Source organism: Rousettus aegyptiacus, unplaced genomic scaffold (genome assembly GCF_014176215.1).
Source record: "Rousettus aegyptiacus isolate mRouAeg1 unplaced genomic scaffold, mRouAeg1.p scaffold_m13_p_7, whole genome shotgun sequence".
In the NCBI taxonomy this organism is placed as follows: Eukaryota; Metazoa; Chordata; class Mammalia; order Chiroptera; family Pteropodidae; genus Rousettus; species Rousettus aegyptiacus.
The window spans coordinates 38921186-38934102 of record NW_023416310.1 but is presented as its reverse complement, the minus strand read 5'-3'; the positions used below and the strand labels follow the sequence as shown (position 1 = coordinate 38934102).

General features: G+C 32.7%; 1 protein-coding gene across 3 annotated transcripts in view; it reads left to right on the top strand.

Annotated features, from left to right (window-relative positions):
- Positions 1 to 12917, top strand: part of USP34 (ubiquitin specific peptidase 34) — a 208219-nt gene that overhangs the window by 44845 nt on the left and 150457 nt on the right. For all 3 annotated transcript variants that reach the window (XM_016129610.2, XM_016129612.2, XM_016129611.2), the window contains exons 3-5: positions 79 to 487; positions 4134 to 4184; positions 4370 to 4519. In XM_016129610.2, coding sequence (XP_015985096.2) covers positions 79 to 487; positions 4134 to 4184; positions 4370 to 4519 — 610 coding nt within the window. The remainder of the gene's footprint in view (positions 1 to 78; positions 488 to 4133; positions 4185 to 4369; positions 4520 to 12917) is intronic.

Here is a 12917-nt window from a genome sequence, read left to right as displayed (position 1 = left end):
AATTTTTTATTCTTAGAAAGGTAAAATTGTTACTTCTCTAGGAAACATTAATTTATTGATTTTTTTTTTCTCTTATAGGCAATGTCTGTGCTGCTTCAAGGAATATAAGCATTTGGAGATTTTTAACCAAGTAGTATGTGCACTTATTAACTTAGTAATTGCTCAAGTTCAAGTGCTTCGGGACCAGCTTTGTAAACATTGTACTACTATTAACGTAGATTCCACGTGGCAAGATGAGAGTAATCAAGCAGAAGAACCGCTGAATATAGAAAGAGAGTGTAATGAAGGAAGTACAGAAAGGCAAAAATCAGTAGAAAAAAAATTGAACTCTACAAGAATTTGTAATCTGACTGAGGAGAGTTCTGATCCTTTCAGTTCATGGAGTACAGATGAGAAGGAAAAACTCTTACTATGTGTGGCAAAAATTTTTCAAATTCAGTTTCCCTTATATACAGCTTATAAGCATAATACTCATCCTACTATAGAGGTATGTAAAAATAGGCATTGTGAATTTTAAGTAATACCAAGTCATAGTTATGTTGGTAGTCTCTCAGTTATGAATAATATGAAGACAGTTATTAATGGAAAAATTTACGAAAATCACGTATAAAAATCATTGTAGTTATCTCTAGACCGTTTCTCTAGCAGTTTGTGTTGAACTTTTGCTCAGCATAGTCCTATTAAGGAAAATTCATAAATTGAACTTGTAAAAATTGAACTGTTCAAAACCTTTTGCTGGTGTAGATCTATGTTCTACTTATTGTGACTCAAAAAAGTAATGAAAGAAGCACATAGAATTTTGAATTTCATTCCTAGAGGCATAGGTAACCGAATTTGGAACTCCCTTCATCAAGGAAAAAAGCTTAAGTTATTTGTAATTACTAGTTTTAAGTAATAGTACTTTTTTTTGTAAGTCAAGATGCTTGACTCATTCCATTAGTAATGTTTTTATAAGCATTTCTAAGAGTTTAGTGGGTTCCCTTTAGGTTTATTTAGATGATGGTATTTCTTTCTAAACATAGTAGAAATTGAGAGTTATGTAGCAATGTATTAATGGCTTAAAACAGTGATTTATTATTTTTCACGATTCTGTGGGTTGGCTGGGTAATTCCTTTGCTGGTTTTTTGTGGCCTCGCTTATGCAGTTGCATTGACTTTCTCTCATGGGTTTGAAGATCCAAGATGGCCTCATTCACATGTCTGATGGTGCTGGCCGTCATCTAGGGCTCCATGGATTTTCTCAACTAGGATAGACTAGCTTCCTTACATGGTAGACTTAGCATTGATCTGGAGAAACAAAAATGGAAGCTGTAAGAGTTTTTAACGTCCAGCCTCTGAAACCACATAGCATCATTTTTGCCACATTATCTTGATTGAAGCAATTTACAATGGCAGGCCAGCCAGAAAGGAGTGTCAAGCAGAATTCATCTCTGAATGAGCAGAGAGAGAAAGTTTTATTTTAAACTTTAAAGTACTTTCTTTCCTATGCATTCTGGCATGGGAAGAGTTATGGCCATAAGCAAATCTACCACTTTTTTTTTTAACAGTCTGCATATTCTAAAGCTTATTTGTTCTGTAACCTTCATACTGATTTCTTTAAACTTCTTTCTTCATCTAGAAAGTAAAAGTCCTCTATTGAAAATATTTTCACATTCAATTGAGACTATTTAAAAACAAAGCCTGAGAGGTGGGCATTTTCTCTATTAGAATGAATTCTCTGTAAGAATATTTTAAATCGGGCTGTGCTCTATCTTCTAGAATTCTTAGTCTGTTATCTTTTCATATAGAAACTTTTTAATGGATCATTTTCATAAGATATTTATTAAACATTCTAAAAAATGTCATCTCAGCATCCTTTTTCAAAAATCAATTATAAGTTTGTTTTTTTTTTTAGTGTTTTTCAAAAATGGTACTCTCCGTATGTAGGCATAGTCACACTCCCCTATACTTTTCCTTTTGGAATAAATCATCTCATTACTTAAGGATCATTTGATGTGACTGCTTGGTTGAAAGCAGTGGTTCATGAGGTCTTTGTGGTAACATTCTAATAAAGCATCTTTAGACATAATAAAGGAGAAACGTCCTTACATTGAACTCTATATTCTTATACAGAATTCGAATCTCCTTTAACAGAAATTTTTGTGTTTTTGGAATATTTCTGTGCTTTAAAATTTTTTTGTGCTTTGAAAATAAAAATTGTTTCTGAAGTTTCTAATGTCTTAGTAATAATCTGTTATACCCTAAAATTTCTAGTTTCTGTCCTAATGGCCATGTAATTAAAATTTAAGGGTTAGCTATATCAAAGTCTCAAATCAAAACCTTCATAGCATATGTATATGTTATAAAATTATTTATGTGTATGTCTATATATACACATAAACATATTTTAAGATACTTGTTATGCAGTGCAGTAGAGCTTCCTATAGGAATTTTAATCCCACCTTTTTTTATAAGAAGATAGTTTATGCAGTCTTTTTTCATACTGCTGTGCCATCCCTTTCTGACAAAGCCTTTGATTTGATTTTTTTTTTAAGAAGCACAAATTGGCCAAGATTCTTTAGAATCTTAAGATTCAGCACTCATGTGTTAGTATTTTGATAGCTCTGACTTTAGAAAACTAGTCAATATTTTTATTTTATATAACAGGGAACTGGTAAAAGTTTTAGTCAGGTTTGCACAGCTTAGTGCTGAAAGAGTTCTAGAATTCAGGTCTTGTCCTACTACACTTGTTCTTAATCATTTCATCCTAATCACTGTTGTATCCATTCCCATGAGTGGATAAGATGGGAACTGGATCCTCTCTCTATCCTCCCTTTCTCTCCTAAGTTGATGATATTTTTAAAGATGTAGTACTTGGAAATAAGTAATAATGATTCAGGTTAAAAATTTTTTTTTGGGGGGGGGGGTTCAGTTGCATTCTGAATCCTGAGTAATTATATGTAATTCTATGAAATGAGGTATTGCCATAGTGTTGTATATTTCTAAGTGAAAATGATTATAAAACTTGTAGAAAGAAGAGAAACCACTGCAATTCTGTTAAGTGTGTTTAATATAATCAGGCAGATTAAATACATATTTTATTTTCCAAATTTATAAATGTACACTGGTTCTCTTGCCACTTTCTACTTTTATTTAAAATTCAGCCATTTATAAATTTAAAAAAATTAATTATTTTTAATTCACCTTTTAATGTATACATTTAGTAAGTTTTAGGGTATTCTCCAACTTGAACAACTATCACTACTATCACTTCCAACACCAATTACATTTTAAGGAAAAATTTCATTCTGAATTTATTGACCTTCAATTCTTTATAGTCTGATCATGGAGTAGCATTTGCTTAATTGGATATAGAATTACTTCTAGTTATTAATTTATTTTCTCTTTAAATTAATAAGCAAATTCCTGTTTAATTCTAGAACTAGCATGGCATCATCTTATTTAGTAAATGTGAGGTTTTGGGGGGAAAAAAAAAACAAAACTAAAATTCCTGATAGGTTCCTTAAGGCCCTCGGGGATCATCTAAAATTGGAACGTTTGAAAGAAAAGCTACATTGATTCAGCTTTTAGCTGTATGCCTCATTTATATACATTTTCCAGCACTACTTTTATTAGTTATTTAGGATAAATAACCAGATAAATTGCTGGGTCAGATATGCATTTGAAGGTGTATTTTAAATGCTGATGGATGTTTCCAAAGTGTCCTCCAACAAGGTTATACCAGCTTACACTCTTACCAACAAAGGATGAGTGTGCTTTTAGTTTAAATTTTATGTGTGGAAAGCATGTTGTAGAACTTTTGAGTGTAACTCTAGAGAATTCCAGACATAGTTTCAAAAACACTTAACTAAGTTATGTATTTTTATGAGAACTACCCTAATTCTTTAATGAAAGATTTTTGTTTAAGAAGGCAAAATAATGTATAGTACATAGTATAGAAAGATTTCTTTGGAGAAGAATTAGCATATACTTTAGAACTGAATCATATTAGCTTCAGTTAGGAATACCACTATCTTGATGAGAAGCAGTTGCAAAATCTGTTTGACTTTTTGGAAAATCAGTCTTTAGAAAATTGTAATTTTAAAAGGTCATTTAGTAGTGTGACCTAATTGTATTTACTTTTTTTTAAAACAGGATATATCAACCCAAGAAAGCAACATATTAGGGGCATTCTGTGATATGAATGTAAGTGTGTTTAACTTTTTTCATTCTCAGGTTTATGGCAAAAAATTTTTTTGGTTCAGTTATGTCTTTTAAATTTATTTTTATGTCTGATCAGTATCTTTCCAGTATTGGTAATAAAATTAAATAATTTTAATTTTAAAATTATTTCCGATAAGTTTTAAAATAATAAATCTTTTTTCCTGCAGGATGTAGAAGTACCATTGCATTTGCTTCGTTATGTATGTTTGTTTTGTGGGAAAAATGGCCTTTCTCTCATGAAGGATTGCTTTGAATATGGAACTCCTGAAACTTTGCCATTTCTTATAGCACATGCATTTATTACAGTTGTATCTAATGTAAGTATTGTTGGGAATTGGTTTTAACCTTAGGAACAATGTCTAGTATTTTATTCTAGTATTTTAATAACATGAACTTTACGCCCAGAAAAAGTAAGTTTTGAGTGATTTGCATGTATAATAATTTTTATTTCTGAATTATATTTTGAAAAATCAAGGACAGAAACCTTCATAAATTATTGTAATAAAATGAAATTTGTATCAATTAGTGACTTTAAGTCAAATAGGTAAATTTAACCATTTACCTCTTATCTCAACCATAAAATTGGTAGCTATGCAGAAAAGTTGGTTTTAACTTGCCTTGACAGGGATTTTTTTACGGGGAAATTTTTGGGTTTTTAAGAGTTTTTTGTTATTCAGATGATGGTTAGCCTGGGGTACTACTATAGCTTGACTTCCCACTATATTGCAAGTTAAGACCTAACGTTTCATTTTGCCTTTGTAAAGAAGATATTTCTTTTCTATGTTGTGAGTGTCATATTTACTGTGAAGCACAATAAATATGGAAGCAGAGATACTTTTTGCTGCCTGTATGTTGATATTCACAGCCTTTAATAATAACCTGTTCTGGTCATCAATTAAAAAATTGGTATAGCAAAACTTAAATTTACCAAAGCCCGAATTCTTGTGTTAACTGAATTACCTTAAATAATAACTGATGCAAGATACATAAAGTACACATAAAATAAAAATATAGGGTGAAATGGAGCTCAACCAACTACTTTTTTGCATTGTTAACAATGATATTCTCTTTGCAGTGAAGTAGTATAATGGAAATGGCACTGGCTTTACTCAGATTTGAGTACGTAGACCTTCATGGTTTCATATTTGAAATAAATGGTTTATATCAAGGTCATTTTTAATCCTCATATTCTTTGGTTTCTGACAGGTTGAAAATAATACATACAATGTCAGTATAACATGTAGGTTAAGAATGTTAACTTTGATTCGCAGTTGCCTTTGAATCTTGAACTGGAGCCTCAGTTTTTTAAATATGTAGATTGGGAATGATAAAAGTGATGATCTACTTCAGAAGATTCTTGTGAGGTTTTTAGAGAGGTTTTAAGCTCTTATGATAGCACTTGATATATAGTAAGCACTTAGTGACTGGTAATTGCTACTCATTTTAATTATCTTTAATACTTATCTGATTCTGTTATTTTGATTGACCTTATTTGTTTGATAAGAACTTCTATTCAGTTTGGCTAAATTATCTTTTGGGAGGGTAAAATATGAAGTTCTTAGTGAATTTAAATTCTATGACATTTTAATTTTACATTGTGGTAAATTTGAATAAGACATGAAACTGAGTTTGAAATCCCAAATTCAGAAAACAAATTATTTAGTTTTCCTTAATCAGGATTATCTGAATTAAAATGTATTTTTTGAATTTATTTTACCGTCCCTGGTTAAAAGTCAATTATGGAAGACTTGTTAAAGGCTTTAATTTGTTACTGTATCTTAAAAATTTATCCTTTACTAAAGAAAAAGGTTTAGATTCTGGTTTATCTTTTACTTTAGCCTTTTTATGACTAATTTGTGAGCTGTTGTCAGTTTGTATAACTTTATTTTGTAACTCAACTGAGACCATTAAACTGAATTTAGGTTAAAATTAATCATACTGCTTAATGTTATTGTTTGGATATTATAATCTAAGTTTATTTTTTTTCCTGAGGGTATAACACGGGTACTTTTTAACCAAAAGATTTTATAACTCAATTGAGTAACTCACCTGCCACCTCTTCCTCTTAAAATGTTTTTTTTGATTTGGCTGCCTTCTTTCTAATTTTTTAAATGTAGTTAGTACTTTGGTACAAATTAAGAGCTTAAATTACAGTTCTTTTTGTGATCAAAGTTTCTGTTAGTCTTGAAGTTTTTCTTAAAAGGCTGGTGACATTTAAAGCATAAAGAGTTTTGGCATGAGTTCTGACTTTTTTTTTTGAGTCTTGACCACCTTGCCGGAAGTTCATATAAACACTTAGTTGTCACTTTAAACAATTAAAATAGATATCTCTCTTTGCAGTTTGAGAAATTTTAAGGCCTTTTAATTTCAGAATTTTCAAGCCACATAGAAATTGATGTAGAGCACAGTAATTTCGACTTAATAGGTCATTGTAAATTGAAAACCCTGGCCATTTCTTTATGTTTCATTTCTTTTCTTGAGAATTAGGCAGCTTGTTTAGCCATGTCATTTCAGCTTCAATAAGGCTGAAGGTCCCTATTTGTATTTTAATCTCAAAAACTTGCATCAGCAGTTCTTAAGTAACATTGTTTAGCAGATTTCTGGGTTTTACACAAATATTACTTCACTATTATATGGATCTATTCTTATTTATTCTTAGTAATGACTGTAGTCACAGGAGAGAAACAAGAGATTTCTTTATATAGTTTCTTACTTTGAGTTGGCCTTCGGGTTTTCAGCAAAAGGAGCCAACCAATATTTAACATGGGTTAGAGAAGTAGAATGTAGAATCTTCATAGAAGTTTCCCCACAGGCAAGGTGAGTTAATTTGGTTTTAATTTACAGTAGCCTACCTCGCACTCAACTCTTTGCCTGAGTTAGTCATCTCGAACATAATACCTTTTATTAATATCAAAGCAACAAAGTGTAAGGACTTTTAATAAAGAATCCAGTAGAGTAATGGGAATTATCTTACTAATATGCGTGGAGAAGTGCAAATGAGCCTAATAAAGAAACTTCACGAATATATGCTTTAGAAAACAAATATGACAAATTATTAAATAAGAGATGTAATTAGAAATGCACACTTGTAGGGGTTATAGCAACACACCAAGGGATAGAATAACAATTTCTGAACTCTGTATCCTAAAACTGCTTTTACAAAAATACTAACAAGGACTATTTAATATCAGAACTTAACCTAGGATTGTACATTTTTATGAATCTCTACGCTAGATAGGAGAGTGTGTGGACAGTTCTCTGAAGTTTTCACCATTTTATCGAGACTAGCTTTGTAGTGCAGAATACTGTCTGCTTTTCTCTTGTTAGAAGGGAGTAGGGAACACTTTTCCTATTACTGAGTTTTTAAACATGTACTTAGGAGGACTACTAGAATCATCACCAGGAGGGGGAAAGAGCAAATCTTAGAAGCTCAAAATTTAGGAAAGAAAAAGGACATACACTATATGATTAATTGGACCTTAGTTCTTGTAATGTTATTCATCTATTATAGTAGTAAAGAATGTAGTTTTTATAGAGAAATAATTATGAGTTTGCATTGTAGCTCTGTTAAATGCTGTCATTTTGGTTCCATTATTTTTATAAGCTTCAATTTTCTCATCTGTAAGATTGGCAATATTAAGGACTCAGTAAATGGTAGTTCTTCTATTAAAATGCCTACCTTCTAGTGTTGACATTTTTTCCCTCACTGTACCTATTTTCATTTTCATCCCCTCTAATGTATCTTGTATATAGTTGAATCTTTTAACCTTTCTTTTTTAAAAGTTAATTTTTATGGTGACATTGGTTAATGAAATCCAATAAGTTTTATCTGTACACTTTAACAGTATAATATATTTTTATATTGACACTGCGTGTTCACCTCCTGTAGTTAGATTTCTTTCTGTCACCACATATTTGATCTCCTTTACTCCATCTACCGTTCCCCTCCTCCCCACTCCCTATCTCTTCTAACTACTAGACTGTAGTCCATGTCCATGAGTCTCTTTGTTCTGTTCATTTATTGCTTTTAGGTTTATATCCCACATATAAGTGATATCATGTGATTTTCAACTTTTTCTGTCTGGCTTATTTTGCTTAGTGTGATTATTTCAAGGTCCATCCATGTTGTTGCAAGTGGCAGTATTTCTTCTATGGCTGAGTAATATTCCATTGTATATATTTACCACAGCTTCTCTAGCCAATCATCTATCATAGGGCACTTTGGTTGCTTTCATGTCTTAGCCACCATAAAATGCTGCTATGAAACATTGATGTGCAGATATCTTTTTGGATATGAGTTTACAAGTCTTTGGGGGTAAATACCCATTAGAGGGATTACTGGATCATATAGTAGATCAATGGTTAGTTTTTTGAGGAACTTCCATACTGTTTCTTATAATGGCTGTACCAATTTGCAGTCCCACCAGCAGTGTATGAGGGTTTCTTTTTCTCTGCATCCTCTCCAACATTTGCTATTACTTGTCCTGTTGATTATAGCTATTCTAGCAGGTGTGAGATGGTATCTCATTCTGATTTTGATTCGCATTTGCCTTAATAGCTAGTGATGTTGAGCATCTTTTCAAATATTTGTTGGCCGTTTGTATGTCCTCTAGGGATAAGTGTCTGTTCAGGTCCTCTGCCTATTTTTTGATTGGGTCATTTTGTTGTTGTTATTGAGTCGTATGAGTTCTTTGAATATTTTGGGTATTACACTCTTATCAGAGGTGTTGCTTGCAAAGATATTTTCCCATTGGGATGGTTGTCTCTTTACCTTGTTGATGATTTCTTTTGCTGAGCATAAGCTTTTTAGTTTGATGTAGTCCCATTCATTTATTATTGTAGACCCTTCTCTTTTGAGGTCAAATTCATAAAATCCTCTTTAAGTCCAAGGTCCTTGAGTCTAGTGCCTGTGTTTTCTTCTATGCATTTTATTGTTTTAGGTCTTATATTCCGGGCCTCAATCCATTTTGAGTTAATTTTGGTGTGTGGTAATAGATGACAGTCTAGTTCCATTCTTTTGAGGGGCCTTTCCAGTTTTCCCAGCCCCATTTCTTGAAGAGGCTTTGTCCACTGTGTGTTTTTGGTTCCTTTGTCGAAAATTTTTTGCCCATATGAATATGGGTTTACTTCTGGACTCTCGATTCTGTTCTACTCGTCCGTGTGTCTGTTTTGCTGCCAGTACCATGCCATTTTGATTACTGTCACTTTGTAGTATAATTTGAAGTAGGGCAGAGTGATGCCTCCAGCTTTGTTCTTTTTTCTCAGTATGGCTTTGGCAATTCAGGGTCTTTTGTGGTTCTGTACAAATCTGATGATTTTTTTGTTCTATTTCTTTAAAAAATGCCAATGAGATTTTGATGGGGATTGCATTAAATCTGTATAGTGCTTTAGGTAATATGGTCATTTTAACTATATTGTTTCTTCCGATACAAGAGCATGGAATATCTTTCCATTTCTTTATCTTTTTTGATTTCTTTTAGTAGACTCTTGCAGTTTTCATTATATAGATCCTTCACATGTTTCGTTAAATTTATTTCTAGGTATTTTATTTTTTTTGTTGCAATCACAAAAGGACTTATTTTTTCCATTTTTTCTAACACTTCATTATTAGAGCATAGAAACAGTGTGAATTTTTGAACATTGATTTTGTATCCAGAAACTTTACTGTATTTGCTTATTGTTTCTAGTACTGTTCTTGTAGAGTCCTTATGATTTTCTCTATAGAGAATCATGTCATCTGCAAATAATGACAGTTTGACTTCTTCGTTTCCTATTTGGATTCTTTCTCTTGTCTGATTGCACTCGCTAGGACCTACAATGTTATTTTGAATAAAGGTGGCGGTAGTGGACAGCTTTGCCTTGTTCCCGATCTTGGAAGGTTTTTAGTTTTCACCATTAAGTATAATGTTGACTGAGGGCTTGTCATATATGGTCTTTATTAGGTAAAGGTACTTTCCTTCTATACAAGTTTTGTTAAGTGTTTTGATCATAAATGGATGCTGTATCTTGTTGAAGGTTTTTTATGCATCTGTTGATGTGATCATATGATTCTTATTTTTAAATTTGTTTATGCGGTGTGTCACATTAATTAATTTGCGTATGTTGAACCATCCCTGTGCTTCTGGGATGAAGCCCACTTGATCGTGGTATATAATCTTTTTAATATGTCGCTGTATTTGGTTCACTGTTATCTTATTTAGGATTTTTGCTTCTGTGTTCATGAGAGATATTGGTCTGTAGTTTTCTTTTTTTGTGTTATCTTTACCAGGTTTTGGTATCAGAGTAATTTTGGCTTCATAAAATGTGTTGGGAAGTATTGCCTCCTCTTCTGTTTTTTGGAAGAGTTTGAGAAGAATAGGTATGGGATAGAAGGCTCTGTAAATGTCAATTATGTCCATTTGTTTCAGTGTGTCATTTAAGGATGTTATTTCCTTATTGGTTTTTTGTTTAGATGATCTGTTCATATCCAACAATGTGGTATTTATTAGTTCCCCTACTATGATATCATTTTGATCTGTTTTTTCCTTTAGTTGTGTTAGTAATTGCCTTACATATTTCAGAGCTCCCTGATTGGGAACATAGATATTAATAGTGTTATGTTTTCTTGGTGCATAATTCCCTTTATCATTATGAAGTGTCCCTCAGCATCTTTATCTTTTTTATTTTGAAGTCTGTTTCATCTGATATTAGTACTACTACTACTACTTGTGCTTTTCTATGAGTGTCATTTGCTTGAAATATCATTTTCCACTTCTTCACTTTGAGTCTGTATTTATCTTTGGAGCTGAGATGTGTCTCCTGGGGGCAGCATATGGTTGGGTTTTGTTTTTTGATCCACTCTGGAACTCTGTGCCTTTTCATTGGTGATATCAGTCCATTTACATTTAGGGTGATTATTAAAATAGGAAGTTGTCTTATAGCCATTTTATTTTTTGCTTTCTGGTAGTTCAGTGTTTCCATTGCTTCCTTGTCCTTGTGTTTTTGTTTTATTTTGGTTACCTTTTGTGAGTTTTCCCTCTTGTTCTCCTCGTTTTATATTACATGCTGTAGTTCAGAATCTTTGTTGTGTGGTTACCATCATGAATATGTAAAGGATAGTTACATATATACAGACATCCATTTTCTTCTACTTGTGCCTTAATCTCTATTCCCCTTTGCGAATATGGATCTTAAATGCTCCCCTTTCCAGTCATCGTTTTCTCAGTTTTCCCCATATATGCTTAATGTTCATTACTATCTTGCTATAGCAATTCTCTTATTATTATTTAAGCTTATAATGCCCTGTTCTTAGAGTTGCACTCCTCTGCTTCTGTTTGCCTGATAGTCACCTTACTCCTAATTATCTATTTTTTTTAAAAAAATCATTTTGTTTTAGGTTAGCTGAACCCTTTCAGTATTTCTTGTAATGCAGGCCTTGTACTGGAGAATTCCCTCAATTTTTCCATGTCTGGAAAAGTTTTTATTTCTCCTTCATAGCTAAAGGAGAGCTTACCTGGATACATTATTCTAGGTTGGTATTTCCTTTCACTTAATATTTTGAATATTTGATTCCACTTCTTTCTGGCTTGTAAGGTCTGTGCCAAGGATAATCTAATGAGTTTTCCTTTATAAGCTACCGTTTTCTTCTCCCTGGGTTCCCTGAGTTCCCTGAGAATTCTTTGTCGTTGATTTCTGATAATTTTAATACAATGTGTCTTGGTGAAGGCCTTTTTGGGTTGAGATAATTCGGTGGGTATTCTGTTGACTTCTTGAGTTCCAAGCTCCATCTCATTCCTTAGATTTGGGAAATTCTCATTATTTGTCTGAAAAGGCTTTCTAGTCCCTGCTCCTTTTCCTCACCTTCAAGAATGCCCATTATTCTTATGTTTCCTCTCCTGGTGGTATCAGCTAGTTCTTGAATTTCTCTTTCATTATTTTTCATTCTTCGGTTTCTCTTTTCTTCCTTCTGGTTTATTTCTGTCTTCAGTAATTTGGTTGACTCTATTTCCTGAGCTTGCAATTTTATTTTTCAACTCTTGCAGTATGTTTTTTTTTTTTTTATCTCTAGAAGTTCTGTTTGGTTCTTTTTGAGGGTTTCAGTCTCCTTGCTCTGCTTATTTGGGTGTTTTTTCAGTTTCTGAAACTGTTAATATGACTTGTTTCAGAGCTCACTGAGTTTTTTCAAAAGTACCATCCTGAATTCTGTCATTTAAGTCACATATTTCTCTGTCTTTAAGCTTCTTTTCAGGAGATTTTTCTCTTTCTTTCTGAGATGCCTTGTCACTTTGGTTGTTCATGGTGTTTAATAGACTTTTTCTCTACCTTGGCATTGATGGAAGTGTATTCTATTGTTTTTCCAGAAATATGATATAGTATATAAAGGTTTCTCTTTAGCCTGTTGCAAAGAAGGTGCTTTTCTTTTGGTTTCCAGTAGGTGGCGTCTAAGCCTCTTGGATCCCTGCTTTATATAAACTCTTAATAATGCCTTTTTATTTTCTTGTAGATATTTAAAATGCTCTCTACCCTTAGTCTTAATCCCTGTCAGTGTTAGTGACAGTTTCGGTAGTGTTTGCTCAGATTCCCCTGCAGCTTGGTGGTAATCGGTCTTGCAGGGTGTGGGGTTAGGGGCCCTCTGGGTTGGGGGTTGGGGACTGCAGGTCAGCTTGGTTTTGCAGTTATAGCTGGTAAAAATCAGCTGTTCTTCTGCGATCCTGTCCTGTTTCTCTGCTTTTTGCC